Source organism: Coenobita brevimanus, chromosome 10, assembly GCF_032717465.1.
Source record: "Coenobita brevimanus isolate Jiangsu-jjx chromosome 10, ASM3271746v2, whole genome shotgun sequence".
Lineage (NCBI taxonomy): Eukaryota > Metazoa > Arthropoda > Malacostraca > Decapoda > Coenobitidae > Coenobita > Coenobita brevimanus.
In genome coordinates this window covers 7,287,950-7,314,940 of record NC_136963.1, presented here as the reverse complement: position 1 = coordinate 7,314,940, position 26,991 = coordinate 7,287,950, and the positions used below count along the sequence as shown (strand labels likewise).

Below are 26,991 nucleotides of genomic sequence, written 5' to 3'. Positions count from 1 at the left end.
CGGATCTTGAATTTGGCTCTCTTTTGTATTGTATAATAGGTCAACTCTGGAACTGTCTCCCTCTGTCTGTATTTCCTGCTGCCTATGATCTCCAGTCTTTCAAACGCAGTGTGTCCAGGCATCTCAAAATGAACAGATCTTGAATTTGGCTCTCTTTTGTATTGTATAATAGGTCAACTCTGGAACTGTCTCCCTCTGTCTGTATTTCCCGCTTCCAATGATCTCCAGTCTTTCAAACGCAGTGTGTCCAGGCATCTCAAAATAAACAGATCTTGAATTTGGCTCTCTTTTGTATTTTTTTCTGTTTTTTACCTGGAAGGAATTGTTAGTGGGCTCCTGGCCTTTGGTTCCTTCTTACTCGTGTAAAAAAAAAACACGAATTGTCAGGATAAACTTCAGGAAAGGGTGAGAGATATAAGCATTTGAAAATGTGTCACCTGTAAGTGACACTGGGAGTTCCAGGGGTGGCCACAAACAAATCGCCTCCATGTTGCCCTGTTCCCCGCCATTTCACTGCCCTGCTCCCAGCTCACACACCCCCCTCTCTCATATACCTCTCCACTCCATCCCTCCATCTCATCCTTGGCCATCCCCTCCCTCTCCCTTCCTCCACCTCACTCACATACACTCTCCTCATCAGTCTTTCACTCTCCTCTCCACATACTCTACTTATATATCAGTGATTATAAGTAACTCAGTGATCAATTATATAACAATTTACTTCATTCCTACAGGTAGAACGTGGGTCCGTGGGATTATGCAAGATATCAAGTGTGTGCGGACTATGGAGAGTGCAGGGAGCAGAGGTTTTGTCTGGTTCTTACAAAATCAAGAAAGTAGCATTACATTATGTCCTTCTACGATGAGTCCAACACACAACGCCTGGTTCGAGAGGGATGTGATGCAGCCTTCATGTGTGTAGGGCTGGTTGGTGTGGTGGGGTATGGGCTCTGTGAAAGTAGCAGTACATTAGGTCCCACTTCAATGAAACCAACTCAGAAAGCCTGGTTCGAGAGGCAAGTGGCGCTCCTTTCGTGATTGTACTGCTGGTTGGTGTGGTTGATGTGGTGCGGTGTGGTGGGGTGTGGGCTCCCAGGGTTCCACAACAGGCAGCTCAAGATGTCTGTGGACCTGATGCACATGAGAGTGGCTTTCCGGGGCTCTGTGCCGCTCTGCCTCACCGCCGGGATCTCGTACAACCTGTTCGGTCAACGTGTCTACCCTCACCTCGACCCAAAGAGTATAGACAATAAGAAGAGAGGCTTTACATTGAACTCTCTGTATTTTAGGATTAGGTACAATAGGAGTTTTTTTTCCAAGTGTGAAATGGTGGGGGACAGGGTGACATGGAGGTGATTTGTTTGTGGCCACCCCGTATGGGATTAAGGCGTCTGGCGATAGATAGCTAGTGTTCACCTCTTCACTACAATGATGTCAGAGTTATTGCTTCTGCCCTGTCGCATTTTTTACAGTATGTGTCACTCACAGCTTAAATGTCAGGACCAACTTGCCTAGCCCTGGGTTCCTACACTTCTCATGGGGTGACATAGGGTTGGATGATGGATGGATGGATGGATGGATGGATGGCAGTTAGGTTGGAATGATGCTGCCACTAGGTCATTATTTCATAGAGGATTTTCTTTGGTGGAAGGGTGTGTTACTATGAAAGGATAAATGTAGACTTGTTTCTCAACCCTTCTGATTGGTGGCTGTCTACTGAGGTGAATATTATCATCTGGCATCAGCATAAGTCATTGTGCTGAAGAGGTGTCGAGAAGAGGGTCAACGAGGGTGATTAACTATATAGTCTTTGTTTTTAATAGTGAGAAATACATTGAGGTGGTTTGGCCATGTGGAGAGGATGGAGAGAGGGAGAGACTAATGAGGAGAGTGTATGTGAGTGAGGTGGAGAGGGGGAGAGGGAGGGGGAGGCCAAGGATGGGATGGAGGGATGGAGTGGAGAGGATGGAGAGTGAGAGACTAATGAGGAGAGTGTATGTGAGTGAGGGGGAGAGGGAGGGGGAGGCCAAGGATGAGATGGAGGGATGGAGTGGAGAGGATGGAGAGTGAGAGACTAATGAGGAGAGTGTATGTGAGTGAGGTGGAGAGGGGGAGAGGGAGGGGGAGGCCAAGGATAAGATGGAGGGATGGGGTGGAGAGGTATATGAGAGAGGGGAGGGGGTGAGCTGGGAGCAGGGCAGTGAAATGGTGGGGGACAGGGCAACATGGAGGCGATTTGCTTGTGGCCACCTGTAACAGGATTAAGGCATCTGGCAGTAGATAGATAGACAGATGGATAGAATTATTTGTGATGGGAGTTATAAGATCATTCAGAGTTGGTGATTTTTTTTTGATAAAGTTTGCTGTATTATGATGATGATGATGATGAATTTTTGTCCAGAGACGTTTCAGCATCTCTCCCAGTTTATTTTTAAGTACGGCTGATTAATATTCCTTTGGATTTTAGTATTGAAGTGTGTGTTATTGTTTTAAATTAGGTAAAAGAGCATATGAGGATCTGATCTGAGTAAAATCAATTGCCAAGGAAGAGTAAGCCTCCTAAACTCCTGGAAATATGGTTCAGTATGTATTAGGAATTGTGTACTGCTGCCTGCTTATTAATTCACATGAACTGTATGCCATAAGTATCGTCAGAGTTTGCTGAAATGAATATAAGGGCTGTATCATTCATTCATTGCCAGACGCCATGTATCCCAAACGGGGTGGCCAAGGGCAATTAACTCTGAGCCCTTGGCCACCCCGTTTGGGATACATGGCGTCTGGCAATGAATGAATGCATGAAGTAATGAGAAATTGTGTACCGGTATATGGAAGTGTGGCAGTGCAGTACCAGTGTATTTATGGATTGATTGATTTTATTTTCCTGCTCTAGGGTGGGAAAGGAGGTCTAGATGATGATGATGATGATGATAATTACTGTATTTTTATATTCCAAGGGATGTATGCATGTGATAATGAGAGGTTGTGTATATAGGAGTGTGTGAGTGCGTACAGTACCAGTGTATTTATGGATTGATTCGTTTAATTGGTTTTCTTGTCATTCACATGCACATGGCGTGGATATAAACCAACACCGGCTCAATTAGAATGCCTTAATTACCCACTAAACCACCAGGTGCCATAATTTGGTTATATGGTTACCACCCAGCATAGTAAATGGTTTCCTGTACACCAGGAAACCATTTACTACCCTGGGTGGTAACCATAACACCAAATTATGGCGCCTGGTGGTTTAGTGGGTAATTAAGGCGCTCCAATTGGATTGAGCCGGTGCAGGTTTATATCCAAGGGGTGGTTGGGGTTTATTGCTCATGTAATGCCACTCAGGGATGAGTGAGGCTGGTCACTCTCATCTTAAATGTCAGCACCAACTTGCCTAGCCCCGGCCTCCTACGCTCCTCATGGGGCAACACAGGATTGGATGATGAATGACTGAATGAATTATTATTATTATTATTATTATTATTATTATTATTATTATTATTATTATTATTAGGTTTATTAACTTTGAATATTCCAACATTTGTAATCTGTGGAACTCAATATTTTTTTTTTCTTTCTTTTTTATTCTTTTTTTTTTACAATGCAGTGAACAGATAAACATATGTACATCATAACTGTACACTTGATCTGAAAAACATGTAGTGGATCATGTGATTTCCTAAAGCATTTACAAGTACTGCATATGAGGGAGGGGTGCTTGACCTGGGGGGAGGGCAGTGAAGTGGCGGGGGACAGGGTGACAAGGAGGCGATTTGTTTGTGGCCACCCCTTATGGGATTAAGGCATCTGGCAATAGATAAATAGATAGATTTACGAGGTGTGTCAAAAACGAAAGCGAATATTTAAAACAGCGCATCAACCAGCCGATGTTGTGTAATTGCGACAGGAGTGTTGTGTATTGGCAACTCTAAGCTTCAGTCCAACACGTACCGCGCCACACCACGTCACTTAGCCATCGAGATACACGTGCTGGAGTGACTGCGTGTTCAGTGCACGTGGCGATTCATTGCAAGTTGAAAAATGAAGGAGCTTGATGTGCATCGTGTTTGCTAGTTTAAAGACTTTGGTTTCTTTTTAAGGTGCAGTAATACAGGCAATTCTTCTGTAATCATTCAGTGTTTTTGTAATTCTCTTTGATGCTCTCTCACCAGTCTTAGTCCCTTGTGTGCAGGCAGTTCAGAAATAATCGTACTTTCTAATATATTTACAAATCCAGTGCTCTCTCCCCAGTGTGAGTCCTCCATATATAGTAGCTACAAGCAGTTCTGTCGTAATCATTCATTGTTTTTGTAATTCTCTTTGATGCTCTCTCACCAGTCTTACTCCCTTGTGTGCAGGCAGTTCAGAAATAATCGTAGTTTCTAATGTATTTACAAATCCAACACTCTCTCCCCAGTGTGAGTCCATATATAGTAGCTACAAGCAGTTCTGTCGTAATCATGCATTGTTTGTGTAATTCTCTCTGATGCTCTGTCACCAGTCTGACTCCCTTGTGTGCAGCAATTCAGAAATAATCATACTTTCTTGAATTCAGCGCTCTCTCCCCAGTGTGAGTCCATATATAGTACAAGCAGTTCTGTCATAATCATTCAGTGTTTGTGTAATTCTCGCTGATGCTCTCTCACCAGTCTCACTCCCTTGTGTGAAGGCAGTTCAGAAATAATCGTACTTTCTAATATATTAACAAATCCAGTGCTCTCTCCCCAGTGTGAGTCCTCCATATAGTACAAGCAGTTCTGTTGTAATCATTCAGTGTTTTTGTACAGGTATACCCCAGTTTAACGATGCAATTGGTTAGGTGAAAACCCATCGTTAGGCGGGGTATCGTATATCGGGGTATTTTTAACACGTAATGGGATGTGTTTTTCAGCCTTGGGTTTCCTTCCCAACCAAGTCCAAAACCCACCCAAATGAGTCCAAAAACAAGTGTAAAGCCAATCTAAACGGCCTAACAGCTGTAAAAGAAGTTAACCTAAGCCTAACACCTGTAAATAACAGTTTATAAATCAACCTAAACACGCAGTTTTAGTCTAAAATATCATCAGAATCGGTAAAAAGATCAAAACACATCGTTAAATTGGGGTTTGGTCATCGTTAGGTGGGGTATGGTGGTATTTCTACCCCCATCGTTAAGCCGGGGTATCGGATCAAGGGGTATCGTATATCTGGGTATTACTGTACAGGTATATGAGAGGTGTATAAGAGAGTGGGTTGTGAGCTGGGGGGAAAGGCAGTGACATGACAGGGGACAGGGCGACATGGAGGCGATTTATCTGTGGCCACCCCTTACCGAAGTAAGGTGTCTGGCAATAGATAGATAGATAGACACGTTTCTTTTCTCCACAGACCTCATAGTTCAACATTGTATCATGGTTTTCCGTACGTTTTAGCTGCTGTTCTAAGTGCATCCGAAACCTCTCATTCCTTCCATCTTGTAATGTTATTTTAGCTCATGTTGTTTTTATGGGAAATATGCTCGAGTGATTTCCAACCTCTGACTGATTCTCTTGGCTGTGTCTTGTCTTGTCTTGATTTTGTGATGCCCTTGTGGTAATTGTGACTTATACTTTATTATTATTATTATTATTATTATTATATATTATTATTATTATTACAGTACTATTATTATTATTATAATTTTTTATCATTATTATTACTATTTTTGCTATTATTATTATTATTATTATTATTATTATTATTATTGTTATTTTTCTTGCCCAGTAATTTGTCTATAGTGTATTGCTCTTTTGAATTAATGCCATATGATTTTGTTAACTGGAATCCACTATTTATAACTGTTTGACGTGATGATGATGATGATGATGATGATGGTGATGATGGTGAGGATGATTATAATGATGACAGTGATATGACAATGATGTTGATGATGATGATGATGATGATGATGATAATGTAATTGATATAAATGTAATTATATATGGTACAGCTTAATTCCCAGGCCATATTACTGTACACTATACTCTCATTTATCTGCAGTTGGTGAAGCTTTGTGGTTAGGGTAATTCTAGGGAGAGGGGTAGACCGAGGATGAGGTGGAGGGGTGGAGTGGAGAGGTATATGAGGGAGGGGGGAGTGAGTTGCGGGGAGGGTAGTCAAATGGTGGGTGACAGAGTGACTTGGAGGCGTTTTGTCTGCAGCCACCCTTTGCGGGATTAGGGCTTCGGGCTATAGATAGATAGATAGATAGATAGAATTCTTTTGAAGTTCCTTTTAAGTTCGGTTAATGGTTAGTAATAGTGTAAGTTGATGTGTGGGTGTTTTTATATGCAGTTAAAAAAGTGAAGGAGCCTTGCGGTGTGGATGTGATAGGAAGCGTTAGGAGAAGCACATTGAGGTGGTTTGGCCATGTGAGAGGATGGAGAGTGAGAGACTAACTAGGAGAGTGTATGCGACAACTATGATTGAGAGGAGCATGTGGAGTTACATGGAGAGAGAGACTGACAAATGAGGAAGTGAAGGTGCGTTGTGGTGTGGATGTGGATGTGATAGGAAGTGTTATGAGGAACACACTGAGGTGGTTTGGCCATGTGGAGAGGATGGAGAGTGAGAGACTGATGAGGAGAGTGTGAGTGAGGTGGAGGGGGGAGAGGGAGGGGGAGGCCAAGGATGAGATGGAGGGATGGGGTGGAGAGGTATATGAGAGAGGGGTGTGTGTGTGAGCTGGGAGCAGGGCTGTGAAATGCCAGGGGACAGGGCGACATGGAGGCGATTTGTCTGCGGCCACCCCTTACAGGATTAAGGCGTCTGGCTATAGATAGATAGATAGATAGATAGGTGTTTATTTCCATCAACTGGTGTGAAGTAATAAGCTGTTTTTGATGCTTGATTTAACTCCACAGGAAAAAATAAAACGGCTACACCATTACCAAAAATATGAGGATTTTTTGAGAGGCAGCTGGAACTCATTTGATTCACCTAATTATTGTCATTTCTGTATGTTTGAGTCTGTGAATATCCTCTTCCTTTACTGCCCAGGTCTCACTACCATACAGCATTACACTACGAATATCCTCTTCCTTTACTGCCCAGGTCTCACTACCATACAGCATTACACTACGAATATCCTCTTCCTTTACTGCCCAGGTCTCACTACCATACAGCATTACACTGTGAATATCCTCTTCCTTTACTGCCCAGGTCTCACTACCATACAGCATTACACTACGAATATCCTCTTCCTTTACTGCCCAGGTCTCACTACCATACAGCATTACACTGTGACTATCCTCTTCCTTTACTGCCCAGGTCTCACTACCATACAGCATTACACTACGAATATCCTCTTCCTTTACTGCCCAGGTCTCACTACCATACAGCATTACACTGTGACTATCCTCTTCCTTTACTGCCCAGGTCTCACTACCATACAGCATTACACTGTGACTATCCTCTTCCTTTACTGCCCAGGTCTCACTACCATACAGCATTACACTGTGAATATCCTCTTCCTTTACTGCCCAGGTCTCACTACCATACAGCATTACACTACGAATATCCTCTTCCTTTACTGCCCAGGTCTCACTACCATACAGCATTACACTCCTAACACATGCCACATACAGCATTACACTCCTAACACATGCCACATACAGCATTACACTCCTAACACATGCCACATACAGCATTACACTCCTAACACATGCCACATACAGCATTACACTCCTAACACATGCCACATACAGCATTACACTCCTAACACATGCCACATACAGCATTACACTCCTAACACATGCCACATACAGCATTACACTCCTAACACATGCCACATACAGCATTACACTCTTAACACATGCCACATACAGCATTACACTCCTAACACATGCCACATACAGCATTACACTCCTAACACATGCCACATACAGCATTACACTCCTAAAACATGCCACATACAGCATTACACTCCTAACACGTGCCACATACAGCATTACACGCCTAACACATGCCACATACAGCATTACACTCCTAACACATGCCACATACAGCATTACACCCCTAACACATGCCACATACAAAGATCCCTTAGCATGGGGGGACAGCCCTCGCAGTGTCAGGAGAGGCAACAGCTCCCTGAACTTCTTCCAAACATATATTCTTCTCATCAACTTTAATCAATGGGTGAGAGGTCAATTGGGTATTTTAGCACCTTATAGAGCTCCCAGTCCATAAAAGAGAGAGAGAGAGGGAGGGAGGAAGGGAGGGAGAGAGAGGAAATTGCTCAAATCTGTTCAACCCTGGCCAACCTCCGTATAAGAATTGGATTTGAGGAAGTGTAGATTGATTGGGTTGTATCTGATATGGTGGATGAATTATTTAACCAGAGACCTTACGTGCAGGCAGAGGGTGAGGCTGGATTGTTGTCTTGTATAAGCCTGTGTGACCCTGAACTCAGTGGACTACAGGCTGACGTTACCCTCATCCTGCAGTCCACCACGATCCTCCTGTGGGGTAACAGGGAGGGAGTTCAGGTACAATTAACCACAGGAAGACTGATAGATACTTAAAGATACTTGTAGATACTTAAAGATACTTGTAGATACTTAAAGATACTTGTAGATACTTATAGATACTTGTAGATACTTATAGATACTTATAGATACTTTACACACACTGCTATACTCCCTTCACTTCAACTTGGCATCAAATCACCATCGCTCCCACTTGAATAATGAGCTGTGTGATGGGATTAACACTGTGATGCTAGTCACAAAGAAGTGCTGTGGAAAGTATGCAAAAAGTGAATGAATGGATGGAAAAAGAAAATGCATAGGTGTATATATAGATGAAAGGAAGCCACTGTTTGCCAAGTTGAAGTGAGCGGAGTATAGGTGGGAAATATGATGCTAGTCACAAAGAAGTGCTGTGGAAAGCATGCAAAAAGTGAATGATAGGATGTTTGTGGCCCATTTATATAGATAAAAGGAAGCTACTGTTTGCCAAGTTGCAGTGGGTGGAGTATAGGTGGGGTTAGACTGCCGGCACTGCACTTAGAGGCACTGTATTGCACTGCACCGTAGAACATCATCAGCCTTGGGTTCCTTCTTCCTTGCATTAAAAAAAAAATGAACACTTACATCAATTTATATACCTGTATCTCACCCTTTGCCTGTTTGAGTCTCCTTGGTTACTAGTCAGATTAGGTGTGATATAAAACATTGATAACCACATAGGCCTTGGGTTCCTCCTTTACATAAAAAAAAATAATACTGAACATCTACATCAGTTTATTTATCTGTCTCACTCTTTGCCAGCCTGTTTGAGTCTCCTTGGTTACTAGTCAGATTAATTAAAGGTGTGATATAAAGCTTTGATGACCACATAGGCCTTGGGTTCCTCCTTCCTTGATTTAAAATAATTATGGACACCTACATCAATTTATTTCTCTCTCTCACCCTTTGCCAGCCTGTTATGTACTGGAGTCTCCTTGGTTACTAGTCAAATTATATCAGTTTATATACCTGTGTGTCACCATTGCCAGCCTTTTTAAATATTAGAATGAGTCTCCTTGGTTACTAGTCAAATTATATCAGTTTATATCCCTGTGTGTCACCATTGCCAGCCTTTTTAAATATTAGAATGAGTCTCCTTGGTTACTAGTCAAATCTGCTTCCTTGTATTGGATGGTGCTGGGATAGTTTCGTATTGTATCTTTTATAAAGACTCCTGCTTGATCTCTGGCAGCCTCCCTATTCATTGCCTTATCCCTGGTGACTCTCCATGCTGCTCAATCTCTGGCAGCCTCCCTATTCAGTGCCTTATCCCTGGTGACTCTCCATGCTGCTCAGTCTCTGGCAACCTCCTCATTCAGTACCTTATCCCTGGTGGCTCTCCATGCTGCTCAATCTCTGGCAGCCTCCCTATTCAGTGCCTTATCCCTGGTGGCTCTCCATGCTGCTCAATCTCTGGCAGCCTCCCTATTCAGTGCCTTATCCCTGGTGACTCTCCATGCTGCTCAATCTCTGGCAGCCTCCCTATTCAGTGCCTTATCCCTGGTGACTCTCCATGCTGCTCAATCTCTGGCAGCCTCCCTATTCAGTGCCTTATCCCTGGTGGCTGTCCATGCTGCTCAATCTCTGGCAGCCTCCCTATTCAGTGCCTTATCCCTGGTGACTCTCCATGCTGCTCAATCTCTGGCAGCCTCCCTATTCAGTGCCTTATCCCTAGTGGCTCTCCATGCTGCTCAATCTCTGGCAGCCTCCCTGTTCAGTGCCTTATCCCTGGTGACTCTCCATGCTGCTCAATCTCTGGCAGCCTCCCTATTCAGTGCCTTAACCCTGGTGACTCTCCATGCTGCTCAATCTCTGGCAGCCTCCCTATTCAGTGCCTTATCCCTGGTGACTGTCCATGCTGCTCAATCTCTGGCAGCCTCCCTATTCAGTGCCTTATCCCTGGTGACTCTCCATGCTGCTCAATCTCTGGCAGCCTCCCTATTCAGTGCCTTATCCCTGGTGACTCTCCATGCTGCTCAATCTCTGGCAGCCTCCCTATTCAGTGCCTTATCCCTATTTAGTAGTAGTAGTAGCCTCAGGTGGAGGGGTGGAGTGGAGAGGTATATGAGGAGGGGTAGACTGAGGATGAGGTGGAGGGATGGAGTGGAGAGGTATATGAGGGAGGGGTAGACTGAGGATGAGGTGGAGGGATGGAGTGGAGAGGTGTATGAGGGAGGGGTAGACTGAGGATGAGGTGGAGGGATGGAGTGGAGAGGTATATGAGGGAGGGGTAGACTGAGGATGAGGTGGAGGGATGGAGTGGAGAGGTATATGAGGGAGGGGGGTGTGAGCTGGGGAGAGGGCAGTCAAATGGTGGGTGACAGAGCGACGTGGAGGCGTTTTGTCTGTGGCCACCCTTTGCAGGAATAGGGCGTTGGGCTATAGATAGATAGAGGGGGCAGAATAAGTTGCCAGAGAGGAGGTGTTTGGAAATTACCTGATTCACACATGACATACAGTATCACTATTAAGGTGCAAAGGTAGAAAAAGTTGCCAGAGGAAAAGTGTTGGGAAATTCTCTGATTCCGACATGCTGCTCAGCCAAGACGGTCAGTACGATAATGGAAAGTTCGAGACGGTCCCATCTTGATTGTGTCAGCCTTTGTTTCTTTTTTTAACCTGTCTTAATTGTGTCTTGGTCATAGATTGAGTCATTTAATGTCACATAGCAGAGTGAGGTGCGTAAAATCCTTCATTTGTGAGTGATAAAATATACCTTTGTCCTTAACCTCACATTCAAGCATCAATCAGAGCATCAATCAGTAACTCTTGTATATATATCATAGCTGGATGCATAGATATTGATGTAGCGGAGTGAGTTGTATATTATCATTGATGTATGGGTGATTATATATATCTTTGTCCACTATGTCACATTCAAGCATCAATGAGAGCATCAATCAGTAACTCTTGTATATATATCATGGCTGGATTGATAGAGATTGATGTAGTGGAGTGAGTTGTATATTATCATTGATGTATGGGTGATTATATATATCATTATCCACTATGTCACATTCAAGCATCAATGAGAGCATCAATCAGTCACTCTCTTGTATATATATCATGGCTGGATTGATAGAGATTGATGTAGTGGAGTGAGTTGTATATTATCATTGATGTATGGGTGATAATAGTTACCTTTATCCACTATGTCACATTCAAGCATCAATGAGAGCATCAATCAGTCACTCTTGTACATATATCATGGCTGGATTGATAGATATTGATGTAGTGGAGTTAGTTGTATATTATCATTGATGTATGGGTGTTAATATATATCTTTATCCACTCTGTCACATTCAAGCATCAATGAGAGCATCAATCAGTCACTCTCTTGTATATATATCATGGCTGGATGCATAGATATTGATGTAGTGGAGTGAGTTGTATAATTTCATTGATGTATGGGTGATTATATATATCTTTATCCACTGTGTCACATTTAAGCATCAATGAGACCATCAATCAGTCACTTTCTTGTATACATATCATGGCTGGATTGATAGAGATTGATGTAGTGGATTTAGGTGTATATTGATGTAGTGGAGTGAGTTGTATATTAGCATTGATGTATGGGTGATCTTATATACCATTCTCCAGTGTGGTAAGGCTGCCCTGCCTGTGATTTATGGCTGGATTCATTGCCCCATAGTCCTGTCAGTTAAGGAAGCTCCCTAACACCTTCTCCATAGTGATTTATTTTGCTTATTACACCTTGCCATCCTCACATGTGTTAATTTAATGTCATCATACTTGGCATAAATCTATCAATCTATCTATCTATAGCCCGACGCTCTGATCCCGCAAAGGGTGGCCACAGACAAAGCACCTCCAAGTCTCTCTGTCACCCACCATTTGACTGCCCTTCCCCCAACTCACTCCCCCCTCTGCATAAATACCCTACAATAATTAACCAGCTGTATCCTAAAATAAATCAATAAGGGAGAGGTGTTAGGGAGCTTCTTTCTACGCATGTGTCCACTATGTCACACTGAGGCATCTGTAAATGGACTTTTGTAGTTGATTATACGGTTGTTGGTGTGGGGTGCAGCTCTAAGTGGTACATGAAGCTCCCTAACACCTCTTCCTTAGTGGTTTAGTTTACATATGACTAGAGGATGGTAAGGTGGAAGGTACAGAATGAGTTACTAAGGAAAAGGTGTTAGGGAATGTATTACTTGATATATTACAAGCACACCTTAATATTCTCATGTATGTAATTGAGTTTAGTCATATGGTTTTGATAAGTAACATGCAAGAGGATGTGTAAAGTGTAAAATAAGTTGGTAAGGAAGTGGTGTTAGGGGATTTGCATAGCCCTTATACTGTAATAAGTTGGTAAGGAAGTGGTGTTAGGGGATGTGCGATATACTGTTTTGATAAGTTGGTAAGGAAGTGGTGTTAGGGGCTGTGTGATATACTGTTTTAATAAGTTGGTAAGGAAGTGGTGTTAGGGGACGTGCAAAGCCCTTATATTGTATTTTAATCACATAGTATTAGTTAGTAACATGCAGGAGGATGGTAAGATGTAAAGCGTAAAATAAGTTGCTAAGGAAGTGGTGTTAGGGGCTGTGTGATATACTATTGATAAGGTGTATTAACCTGTAAAGCGTATACAGTTAAAGTCCTCTCATTTGACTTAGGGAAACTCTGCCAAAAGTTTGTAGCTGCGATGGTGGTCACTCCTAGGCAGTCGGTGTCTAGCAAGTGTTATTCATCAACCCAGAGCGCTAAATATTTAATAATCAACTTATATTTAATGGCAGGGGACAGGGCGACATGGAGGCGATTTGTTTGTGGCCACCCCGTACGGGATTAAGGCGTCTGGCAGTAGATAGATAACGATGCAATACACATGAATCATAAAATAGCACAGCAAAGTGTCCAGGCTTTTGAAAGGAGCAGAAATCTTCAAAAGCACAAGGCTGAACTTTAAAACGCACTAAGCTATACATGAACTGTTCAGATTTTGGCGCTAAATTGTACTTCAAGACGCACCAAATATAGAAGAGAATTTAGTATTTATTGGTGCAAAATTATAATGGAAAATGCTAAATTATTATGAAAGGCACTGGATGTAGCGCCAACAGCACCAGATCGGCAGGTAAGGGCGCACAGGTACCGGTGTCAACGGCGACCCCATTGTGGGTGCCGATCGACTCAGCGTGTGTGCCGGAAGAGCGGAGACCTTTTGTATTGGCAATGTTTATGTCAATCACTGAAAGACCTGAAATACTCTAAGACCAAATGCCACATGAGAGGACTCTGACTGTAATACATAATACAGTATATATATTAGTGTAAGGGTTAATGAAGGCTGTATCTAATTATTATTATTATTATTATTATTATTAATTATTATTATTGTTATTAATATTTATTTTGTTTTTGAGATAGATTATGCAACTAAATTATTATATGTCATCTTGGGAGAACATTGTAGAAATTGGAGGGTTAGTGAAGGCTGTGTCTAACCCTTATTTATATATATATATTTGTGGTAGGTGGGGGCGCTCACCATCCACTCACTCGATGTAGTGCTACTTTGGGTGTCTGCACTTTCCTCTCTTACTTCCCTCCTCATCTGCCTTTCTTTCCTTCATTCTTTCCTCTTCCTTCTGCCTACGGGTGACTTTACACTCCCTCTTCTGTCTTTCTTTCCTTCATTCTTTCCTCTTCCTTCTGCCTGTGGGTGACTTTACACTCCCTCTTCTGTCTTTCTTTCCTTCATTCTTTCCTCTTCCTTCTGCCTGTGGGTCACTTTACACTCCCTCTTCTGTCTTTCTTTCCTTCATTCTTTCCTCTTCCTTCTGCCTGTGGGTGACTTTACACTCCCTCTTCTGTCTTTCTTTCCTTCATTCTTTCCTCTTCCTTCTGCCTGTGGGTGACTCTACACTGAGTGACAAGCCAAATGGTTTCCTGTACACCAGGAAACCATTTACTACGCTGGGTGGTAACCATAACACCAAATTATGGCGCCTGGTGGTTTAGTGGGTAATTAAGGCGCTCCAATCGGATTGAGCCGGTGCAGGTTTATATCCAAGGGGTGGTTGGGGTTTATTGCTCATGTAATGCCACTCAGGGATGAGTGAGGCTGGTCACTCTCATCTTAAATGTCAGCATCAACTTGCCTAGCCCCGGCCTCCTACGCTCCTCATGGGGCAAGACAGGATTAGATGATGTATGTATGTCACCCCATGTAGGTTACAGTAACTGATGTTTTATAGTTATGTATGTGAGATGGAGGTAGCGTATGTGAGGCTGTGAATAATTATATAGCCAGTCTCTAAGCATATTGTTGACAGTTTAAATTTGAAGTTATGGTTTTACAAGAGCTGGGATAGGATGCTTGAGTAATTTGCTGTTTGGACATATTGTTGGTGGTTTAGACATGTGGAGAGAATGGAGAATGAAAGACTGACTAAGAGGGTGTATGTAGGTGAGGTGGAGGGAGGGAGAGGGAGGGGTAGACCGAGGATGAGGTGGAGGGATGGAGTTGAGAGGTATATGAGGTAAAAGAACGTTGTGGGGTGGATGTGGATGTGGTTGAGAAGATTAGGAGAAATACACTGAGGTGGTTTGGACATGTGGAGAGAATGGAGAATGAAAGACTGACTAAGAGGGTGTACGTAGGTGAGGTGGAGGGAGGGAGAGGGAGAGGTGGACCGAGGATGAGGTGGAGGGATGGAGTTGAGAGATATATGAGGGAGGGGGGGGTGAGCTGGGGGGAGGGTAGTCAAGTGGTGGGTGACAGAGTGACTTGGAGGCGTTTTGTCTGCGGCCACCCTTTGCGGGATTAGGGCGTCGGGCTATAGATAGATAGATAGATAGATAGTGTATAGGGTGTTAAGTAGGATTTGCAGTAGGTGTGTGTAGTGTAAGGTGATCCAAGGAGTCTGTACACTTAAATGCTTGTTCTGTTCAAGTGGGCATAGTGTTGGTAGTTTATAAGTGTTGTTAAGTAGGGTGTGCAATAGGTGTGTGTGGTGTCAGGTGTTGGCAGGATGTGTTGGCACTGTATAATTATATCACCCATATCACCAAGCACATTGTTGACGGAAGTATGTGTTGTTGAGTTAGGTTGCAGTTATGCATTTACAAGAGTTATTCTTTGCATTGTACGCTGTGTCGTTAAGTTAATGTGTGTGGTTAAGTTAGTTTCTAGATGGTGTTAAGTAAGTTTATATATGGTGTTAAGTTAGGTTTGAAGTTGTGTTTTTGCCAGAGTTAGGATTGGATTGTAAGGTACATTGTTAAGTTAGTTTCTAGATGGTGTTAAGTAAGGCCGAGGATGAGATGGAGGGATGGGGTGGAGAGGTATATGAGAGAGGGGGGTGTGAGTTGGGAGCAGGGCAGTGAAATGGCGGGGGACAGGGCGACTTGGAGGCGATTTGTTTGTGGCCACCCCAAACGGGATTGAGGCGTCTGGCAATAGATAGATAGATAGATAGTTTATATATTGTTAAGTTAGTTTCTAGAAGGTGTTAAGTTAGGTTTGAAGTTATGTATTTACAAGAGTTAGGCTTGGCTGTCTGAGTGCGTGTCGTGTTCGTTGGTGCTGCTGTTGTGGTTTGTTAGGTAGTAGGTGGGTGGCTACCATCGTCCCTGGGTGGTACTACCATGGGTGTGGTGTGGGGGCAGTAGCCTGGTACCTGCCCTTGCACAACACTCCCAGGCGGGGAACTCAGCCACATGTACACAGTAGTCACAGTCCAGGATCAGACTACTACACATACAAACACATACATATACACACATACACTCTACACACACACATCTCTTGCACACAACTACAGTCTGTTCACTGGGGTGGCTTGGATGTGATAGCCTTGCGCAGCACTCTCAGGCGGGGAACTCAGCCACACTGATGCCCTTTTCGTATTCCACACTGAGACGACACTTAACTGAGCTGAAAAGGGGTTAGGGATCTTTGTCAGGTTGGAGTGTATGGACTATAGATGCTGGTTAGAGTCAAATGAGTCATACTGAATCATACATAGACCTTCAGTATGATGTGTGTAATACTGTTAATGTCTTTGGGATTGTGCTTGTATTATTATTATTATTATTATTATTATTATTATTATTATTATTATTATTATTATTATTCTGGATGCTGCCTACTTCATGTACGAGTATTAGGTGGAAATGGTGGTGGTGGTGATGGTGGTGGTGGTGGTGATGGTGGTGATGATGGTGGTGGTGGTGGTGGTGATGGTGATGATGATGGTGATGATGATGATGATTATGGTGATGATAGTGGTGGTGGTGATGATGATGATAATGATGATGATAATGATGATGATGATGATGATAGCTCTTATATTTCTGTAATTTTTCTCATTACTCTGTTCCTGGATCTTACCTCACCCTACCCTGATGATGATGATGATGATGATGATGAAAGAGAGAGAGAGAGAGAGAGAGAGAGAGAGAGAGAGAGCAGTAGTAGTAAATGGGGGGCATCAAATATCTCTCATAGGGAAAGCTGCATCCAGGCCATTATTCTTCCTTAACCCATTTCTGCAGAGTGGTTCAGCCGTCAAGAGTAACGTCTAAACTTTCTCCTTGAATAAAAATGAGTTTAATAGAAAACGATACACAAGTTAAACCACCTAGGAGACTGAGTTAAGGGTCAACTTTTCTCCTTGAATAAAAATGAGTTTAATAGAAAAAGATACACAAGTTAAACCACCTAGGAGACTGAGTTAAGGGTAAACTTTTCTCCTTGAATAAAAATGAGTTTAATAGAAATAGATACATGAGTTAAACCACCGAGAAGACTGAATTAATACCATTGCATGAAGAGTAAGTAGCAGAAAGTAAAGTGTTAAGTATTCCATTGTCAAAATTCCTAACAGAGTACACAAAAAGGCTTACAAAGTTCAGCCATTGGTATATAAGATTTCTGGATTTTATTTTTCATTATTTTTGACCCTATATACACTTTCTCCCGCATCAGAATGTTCAAAAATTCTATGGGAACCAACTCTGTAGCGATGGGTTGGGGGGGGAGGGAAGAATGTACCTGGATGCGGTTGAATTATTAAATGTTATAACTGTACCCCTTGTGATGTGTTTAAGTAACGTGTAAGTAACGCGTAAGTAATGTGTAAGTAATGGTCGTACCGTCAGAGCCATATTATTACAATGGAGACTGTAAGTGTGTCAGAAGATCCATAATGTTTTGAGTGATGGGGTGTGGAGGGAGGGCAGACTGATGGTGCAAGACAGTGACGTGAAGGCAGTTCATTTGTGGCCACCCCTTGTGGGAGTAACGCATCAGGTTATAGATAGATGTATGGCTATAGATAGATAGGTAGATAGATGTATGGCTATAGATAGATAGGTAGATAGATGTATGGCTATAGATAGATAGATAGATGTTTGGTGATAGATAAATGAATGGCTGTTGATAGATATGGGGCAGCAATGTACAGGAAGATCAGGCAAGTTCACCTCATATATCAAATACCTATTATTATTAGATTTATTAGCCTGCATGCCACATAACAGCTCTGTCTGCAATGTACAGAGGTCACAGCAGTTAGATAAGGGTGTGTCCATATCCTGATGCTCTCTGTTGTAATAATACGGCCTTAAGTCCTTTCATAAGCCTGGGATGTGTGCAGGAAAATTATTGATAGTCGTGACGCGCCTTTGAGATGTGTGGTTCATGAAGGAGGGGCCGCACGCACGAAAGAAATCACCTTTATGAAGAACCACACGATAGGAGAAAAGGTGTTATTGCATCACGTTACTAGACAAAACCACTGTGAGACATATGCTTGTGTTTCATGACTAAGGGATGGAAAAAGAAGTGTAGAAGAGGATGATTTAAAACACTATCACGCCGTCGTTTAGTGCCCCTTCAGAAGCACAGGGGTCAAGGCAGAGTAATTATTGATGCGTGTAAAGCTGACTTGATCTGGTTTCTCCATATCTACACTACCAGTCGTATGGATGAAGGTGTGATCTATTGAAATTTCTATTGATAGCATGGGAAAGTTTTTGATAATTTAGCACCATCCTTGGTTTATAAAAGGACTGACAATATCTATACTGGTAATCGAAAGTGAATTGTATAAACAGTTGTATTTATGTTCACTGTGGGGCGTATGATCAGTTTCCTGCCGTTGCTACAATGTTTTTTTTCCAGGCCAGACAAGGAGAGGAGAGAGAGCAACATTGGAGCGGAGAGAGAGCAGCATTTACCCCAATGTGTCTTAGTTACGAGAGGAAATTGATGTTAAGTCCATAAATCCATCGTTAAGATTTATAACCCTTAATATCATCATAGTTTTTAGTCACTCATAGCCAGAAAATTCATCCTTGTTTGTGCCAAAGAAACGTGGGGTTGATTTAGGCCGTCTGGTTCAAAATTCAAAATAGAGATGGCAGTTTTACACCAAGTTAAAGTGAATGGAGTATAGTTACCCAGGCCAATCATACAGAAGCTTGTGTACGTCAAAGCTTATGTGAAATTAAATCTTGTGTACGTAAAATTAAACCTTGTGTACGTCAGAGCTTACGTGATATTCAGTTATGTGCACATCAAAGCTTACATGACATTCAGATATGTATACTTCAAAACGTACATGAAATTCAGTTATGTGTACATGAAAGTTTACATGCAATTCACTCCTGTGTATGCAAAATTCAGTTTAGTGTACGCAAAATTCAGTCGTGTACGTTAAATTCAATCCTGTGTACATCAAAGCGTACATGTGTGGTTGGTGTGGTGTTGTAGGTGTGAGGGTGAAGGGGTTAAGGGTTATAAGTCATACGTAAACATCTCACAAGGTGTTAGAAAATTTATTATTATTATTACTGCTCTGAGTGCATGGTGGGTGAAAGTTGAATAAGGAGGGTGTGTGGAATTTGGAGAGAGAGAGAGAGAGAGAGAGAGTCAAGAAAAGACCTCTCACCATCATCATCATCATCATCATCATCCTGACTTTGGGGGCATTAATAGTCACAGATTTATGTGTATCTGAATGTGGTGGACTGCAGGCTGAAGTTGCCCTCATCCTGCAGTGCACCATTTACCTTTTGGGGGAAAGGGAGAGGGAGCTGAGGGACATGTGTATAGCCAGGAAGGTCCACTGGCTAGTTATATCAGTGCCATCACGTGAAGGCAACCATCCAGCAGCAGCCAGAACCAAGGAAAGGGTGAGGTAAGATCCAGACGCAGCAGGGTAAGGAAATATAAAGGAGAAATTATACCCATCACTCCACAACACAAAGATGTTTTCCGTTCTTCTCATTAATTAGGTGATTTCTTGAGTAATTTTCTCATATTTTGGTAGCAGTTTCCCATACCTTATTATATCATTCTTTTCTAACCGTAGTGCCTTATGGTCATTGCTTCCTGGCGCTAGATTTTAAGTATTCCTGTCCAACAACACGGGATGGTTAGTGAAATGGCGTATACAGTTGGTCACACACTTGTAATTATATATAACTGGTTTTCACGTGAGGGAACTAGGCAATCCTACAAGCTTAATATTACACTGTGGTTCCCGGAAATATGATAGACCTTCGCTGTCAGGTAGGAGTCTCCCTGGTTACTAGTCAAATCAACTCTCCCAATCTAACTACACCTGGCCATCGTCTGAGCTGAAGAGTTGTTAGGGATACGTGACAGGTTAAACACACTATATCATCGTCTTTAGTGAAATAGGTCACAATAATAGTCTCACAGTTCTAGCCATCTGTTATCTGTTCAACAAAAGACCCAACTGCCTTTAAAGGTTAATTTTTACCTATACAATCATCATCATCATCGTCGTTGTTGTCATTGTCGTCGTCATCATCATCATCATCATCATCATCATCATCACCATCATCAGTCATCATGTCATCATTATCATTCATCAGCATCAGTCATCATCATCATCATCATCATCAGTCATTCATCACCATCATCATCAGTCATCATTATCATCAATCATCACCAATCACCTTCATCATCGTCATCATTCATCATTATCATCATCATTTGTCATCATTATCATCAATCATCACCAATCACCATCATCATCAGTCATCATTTGTCATCATTCATCATCATCATCTAAACCCCATTTCCACCTAAAGCTTGGGTGAGGTAGGACCCAGAAACAAGGTAAGAAGAAAATAATCAACAGCATGGTCAGTCAGGTGGACCACACACTCATTCCCACACCATTCAAGCCCCTAGAATCCTGACTTATAATACAAATGCGTCTTCTTGGTTACTAGTCATGTTTGGAGTGGTTAGAAATTGTAGGAATGAGTCTCCTTGGTTGCTAGTCATTCTGAGAGGGGTTAGGGAGTTTAGGAATGAGTCTCCATGGTTACTAGTCATTTTTAAGAGGGGTAAGGAGTTTAGGAATGAGTCTCCTTGGTTACTAGTCATTTTTAAGAGGGGTTAGGGAGTTTAGGAATGAGTCTCCTTGGTTACTAGTCATTCTGAGAGGGGTTAGGGAGTTTAGGAATGAGTCTCCTTGGTTACTAGTCATGTCTGGAGGGGTTAGGAATTGTAGGAATGAGTCTCCTTGGTTACTAGTCATTTTTAAGGGGTTAGGGAGTTTAGGAATGAGTCTCCTTGGTTACTAGTCATTTTTAAGGGGTTAGGGAGTTTAGGAATGAGTCTCCTTGGTTACTAGTCATTTTTAAGAGGGGTTAGGGAGTTTAGGAATGAGTCTCCTTGGTTACTAGTCATTTTTAAGGGGTTAGGGAGTTTAGGAATGAGTCTCCATGGTTACTAGTCATTTTTAAGGGGTTAGGGAGTTTAGGCATGAGTCTCCTTGGTTACTAGTGTGGAGGGGTTAGAGACAGCATAACTGGCGGATCTATCAGTATATTGTATTGTCCTGTGTAATTGGCAGAGTCCTGTTACATGATGTGGTCATTGAGCCTTGGGTGTGTGGTGGAAGAGTCTCCTTGGTTACTAGTCATGTCTAGCTTTACCGTGCCATCATCTAAGTTAAAAGGGGTTAGGGATCTCCTTGGTTACTAGTCATATCTAGCTGTGTTTGCCATCAGCTAAGCATCAAAGGGTTAGGATGTTGGTTATGTCATGTCTAGCTGTACCATCAACTTAGCTGAAGAAGTGAGGGATCTCCTTGGTTACTAGTCATATCTAGCTGTATTTTGCTATCAACTAAGCTAAAGGAGTCAGGAATCTCCTTGGTTACTAGTCAGATGTCATGGTGTACTCTGCCATCCACTCACATGAAGGAGTTAGGGATGCGTGTCAGGCCAGACCCAGTGTTGTCCAGGCTGCTAGAATTAAACGCATCTCATACAGCCAGTGTTTTATCTGAGGGAACTGGCCCACTACACAGCTTGAATCTCATGTACTGGTTGCTCAGAAGGAGTCATAGTTGTGAGGAAGGTATGAGTCTCCTTGGTTACTAGTCCTATTGACCTTCTAGTCTGTCTACACCTGACCATCAACAGAGCTGGAAGAGGTTAGAAATCTGTGTATAAATGTTCTGTAGGCGGTTTGGTGTTATGTGAGTCTCCTTGGTTACTAGTCTTGGCACCTGTAGTAGTGTTAATTGCCATAGGAGTGCCATTTAGCTAGTCTGATGCTCTGAGTCTCCTTGGTTACTAGTCTTAACACATTTGAAAGGGGAGATCTGTCAGGGTTAGAAAAAATTACTCTAAGCACATGTTATCCCATTTCCCCAGTTTGGTGTCATCAGAATCTCCTTGGTTACTAGCCTTAACTGTTCACGCTAGCAACACTGGCAGTACTGGGCCAATAAGAGGTTCATAATTACCTAAGAAGGCTTATACAGGTACGAAAGGAGTTAATTAGGACTTTTAACCCTTCCTGTTCATGCACTGCCTCCTTAGTGGAATAACAACGTCTCAGAAAGAGCAAGACTAAAAATATCATAAGATCTATCTATCTATCTATCTATCTATTGCCAGACGCCTCAATCCCGTTTGGGGTGGCCACAAACAAATCGCCTCCAAGTTGCCCTGTCCCCCGCCATTTCACTGCCCTGCTCCCAACTCACACCCCCCTCTCTCATATACCTCTCCACCCCATCCCTCCATCTCATCCTCGGCCTCCCCCTCCCTCTTTCCCCCTCCACCTCACTCACATACACTCTCTTCGTCAGTCTTTCACCCTCCATCCTCTCCACTCCATCCCTCCATCTCATCCTCGGCCTCCCCCTCCCTCTTTCCCCCTCCCTCTTTCCCCCTCCACCTCACTCACATACACTCTCCTCGTCAGCCTTTCACCCTCCATCCTCTCCACCCCATCCCTCCATCTCATCCTCGGCCTCCCCCTCCCTCTTTCCCCCTCCACCTCACTCACATACACTCTCTTCGTCAGTCTTTCCCCCTCCACCTCACTCACATACACTCTCCTCGTCAGTCTTTCACCCTCCATCCTCTCCACATACAAGATGGTAGGAAGTACAAAGACCTGTAGATTAAGTAGTAGTTTGTATTGCAGTTTGAACCACCTCACTGCAGTCATGTACTTCTGATATTCTTGCTTCCTTCAGTGTTACTCAGCATGGGAGGGAGTTTTTACTTTGGAGGGGTTAGAGACGGTATAAATTCACCTTTTCAGTAGGGTAGACAGTGCATGGAAGTTGCTAGGAGAGACTGACAGGGAGAGGTTACATTCAGCCTTCAGTAATCCATTCCTCTCCTGTAAAATGATGGTATTCAGCATGGGAGGGAGTTTTTACTTTGGAGGGGTTAGAGACAGCATTCATTTATCTGTTCAGTAGGGGAGACAGTGCATGGAAGTTGCTAGGTGAGACTGACATGGAGAGGTTACATGCAGCCTTCAATAATCCTATTCCTCTCCCTTAAAATGATGGTATTCAGCATGGGAGAGAGATTTTGAACTGGAGGGGTTAGAGACAGTATTAATTCACCTGTTCAGTAGGGGAGACAGTGCATGGAAGTTGCTTGGAAAGAGACTGACAGGGAGAGGTTACATACAGCCTTCATTAATCCAATCCATTCTCTTAAAATGATGTAATTCAGCATGGGAGAGACATTTTAATCTGGAGGGGTTAGAGACAGCATTCATTTATCTGTTCAGTAGGGGAGACAGTGAATGGAAGTTGCTAGGAGAGACTGACTGGGAGAGGTTACATACAGCCTTCATTAATTCATTCCTGCTGACTTTAAAAATGTTGTTCTTCAGCATGGGAGAGACATTTTGGTCTGGAGGGGTTAGAGACAGTTTTAATTCATCTGTTCAGTAGGGGAGAAAGTGCATAGAAGTTGCTAGGAAAGAGACTGACAGGGAGAGGTTACATACAGCCTTCATTAATCCATTCCTGCTGGCTTTAAATGATGGTATTCAGCATGGTAGAGGCTTCTCACACCTGCAGCCTTCATTAACCAGGTCAGTATGAGAGACCCAAGTTGAATAAGATCATTTAGAGGCAACAGCAATACACTTTAGTAAAACATCATATTGAAGGGGATGAGTTAGTGTATATGTGATGGGAGGTGTGTCAGAATAGGAATATATAGAAGTTTAGTTGAATTTTATGTGTATGTGGCAGGAAGTGTACAGAATGTGGATATACAAGCTTGTTTGTATCTTGTACTTGCAGTTAGAATTTTATGTGTATGTGTGATTGAAAGAGTAAGTACAGGATGTGAACAAGCTCAATTTTATGTGTATGTGTGATTTATGTGTATGTGTGATTTATGTGTATGTGTGATTTGAAGTACAGGATGTGAACAAGGTTATATAATATTTTGATTCACTTCCTGTCAGTTTGTATGGACAGGAAGGGTATCAGAATGTGAATATAAGAGCATCTTCATATCTTGTACTTTCAGTCAGAATTTGTGTGTGTGTGTGTGTGTGTGTGTGTGTAGAGCTTCTTCATACCTTGTACTTATACTTTCAGTCAGAATTTTGTGTGTGTGTGTGTGTGTGTGTGTGTGTGTGTGTGTGTGAGTGATAGGAGTGTATCAGAATAGGACTTTATACGAGCATCTTTATAGCTTATACTTACTTTTTCAATCAGAATATATACATTAGGAAGTGTATCAGAATGCGATGATACGAGCTTGTTCATATCTTGTACTTACACTTTCACAGTCTATATTTTTCCCATTTATAATCTTGATAGAATTATTCAGACAGGTCATGACTACACATATTATCCAAGAGTTCATCTGTGTATCATTGTAGTTGGTTCACCTTAACTTGGCCAATTTCAGTCCTTCTGCAGTGTATTTGCCCTCACCTCAGTGGCAGAATAAGACGGTATTACAGTCACTACTCGTTATACGATGGGGTTACTTCAGGTCGTACCTTAACGTATAATAAGTATCGTTAATCGGGGGATTGAAACACATTATAAAAGGAGGGTTACGTCAACTCAGCTTCCCAAAGTCACCTGCCCAAGACTGAAACAAAAATGACAACCACCTTAATCACTTCCTGTGTCAGTCCAAGTTGTCTCCAAGACCAAAACAAACACCATCACACCAGTACAGGCAGCGTTACTCATGTACAGGAAATCATTGCAAGAACACAATACAGTACAGTAATTCACCAAAACAAACACTATCACACCAGTACAGGCGGCGTTACTCACGTACAGTAAATCATTGCAGCAGCACAATAATCACACTTGCGTATCGTTGGCCTGGTGCTACATGATGTACACTGTAGTACGATGCTTGGCTGAGAGGTGACGATAGCAGGAGGGCACACGTGAACGAGTGGAAAAGGCAGGGCTTTGAAGGGATGGTGGCACCGCAACTGAACCAAAACATTGCTCTGCATGCTGGGGCCGCCACCTTGCCTGATACAAGCAATAGTCGCCTATCATGTGCCTGGCGCTTCGTACAATATTTTCCGAGGGCAGTATCGTTATAGCGGGAAATTCATCGTAAATCGGGTTTTGGGGTGGAACTTTTCTGTTATCGTTGTAGCGAATTATCGTATACCGGATCAACGTATAACGAGAAGTGACTGTATGGCTCTACATCCTTCCCATAGCACTTCTTTGTGATTGGCATGATATTCTAGTTTTAAACCAATGTAAATGTTGTATTCTAGTCCTAAGCACAAACAGCTCAGCATTCTAGATGGAGAGATGCCAGTTTTAAGCCAAGTTAGGGTGCACACACTATAGTTTGTCTCTGCGTATTTTTAATCGTAAACTCAGTCAGCTCTTCTTTTCCATTTTAAATCAGTACAATTGCTATGCCTTTATTCTCATTATTCTCACAGAAGGTATAACCACTGGGGACTGTCTTCCTGTGTAATATATATTTTTCATTTTGAGTAAATTACCATTAAAGAATTTGTATCATATATGTATAGTTTCTGTGTGCCAATGCTGTGCCGTGTGAAGTTAAAGTCCTGCCATTAGATAATCATATTGTTCGTATTGTTTGTAAAGGCTCCAGCATCCTTGCATGTGTCAGCCTTGGTCAACTAGTGGCGGCTCTCCATGCCGCTCGATCTCTGGCAGCCTCCCTATAAGGTTGTTAATTCTCTGTGATATTTAACTTAGATGAGGCCTCGTCATCTGTGCCTTCCTTACTGTGCCAATATACGCTGTCATTTTTCTTTCGTCTATATGCTGTCATTTTTCTTTCGTCTGTTTCATTCACTGGCTCTGTTTTACTCTTTCATTTACATCCTCTCTGTCCCACTTACTGTTTTTCTGCGTCTGTCTTTTACACTCGCTGTCTCCTTTACTGTTTAGCTGCGTCTGTCTTCTACGCTCCCTGTCTCCTTTACTGTTTTCTTGTCTTCTACGCTCTCTGTCTCCTTTACTGTTCCCTGCGTCTTCTGTCTTTTCCCTCTCAGCTTCTCTACGTCTTCTCTACGTCTTCTCTCCGTCTTCTCTCCGTCTTCTCTCCGTCTTCTCTCCGTCTTCTCTCTTAATGTTTTCAGTCCTCTTTCTCACCGTTTCTTTCCATCTCTCTCACTGACTTTCTTTACGTCTTCTGTCTTCTCTCTCTCGGTTTCTCTACGTCTCGTACTACTTCTCTCTTAATGTTTCCAGTCCTCTTCTCTCTCTCTTTCTCACCGTTTCTTTCTGTCTTCCGCCTTTCACTCTCTCACTGACTTTCTTTAACATCTTCCTTCTCTCTGTCACTTTCTTTACGTCTCCTTCCTTCTCTCTCTCTCTCTAACTTTCTTTACGTCTCCTTCCTTCTCTCTCTCTCTAACTTTCTTTACGTCTTCTTCCTTCTCTCTCTCTCTCTCTCTCTCTCACCATTTTTCTGTCTTCTGCCTTTCTCTCTCTCTCATTACTCTTACTCCTGGGCCAGTGAAAATCCTAAGTACATTGATAGTTTTATTGACAATCATTACATATTACAATATCTGTACATGTACTTATGTGCTCACACTATACAACTCTATACAATGTCAAGTGATATACAGGTGTAATATATATAAATAATGTATTACCTGTGTTGTAGTCCTTGCAATGTAGAATCTGTAATA

At 42.5% G+C, this 26,991-nt stretch overlaps 1 protein-coding gene across 1 annotated transcript in view; it reads right to left on the bottom strand.

Moving 5' to 3' along the window:
* Positions 1 to 19,517: 19,517 nt before the first annotated feature.
* LOC145410269 (uncharacterized) overlaps positions 19,518 to 26,991 on the bottom strand; it is a 78,828-nt gene continuing 71,354 nt past the window's right edge. Inside the window, exon 15 of the mRNA XM_080280459.1 lies at positions 19,518 to 19,583. Within this exon, the coding sequence (XP_080136585.1) occupies positions 19,518 to 19,583 (66 nt within the window). The remainder of the gene's footprint in view (positions 19,584 to 26,991) is intronic.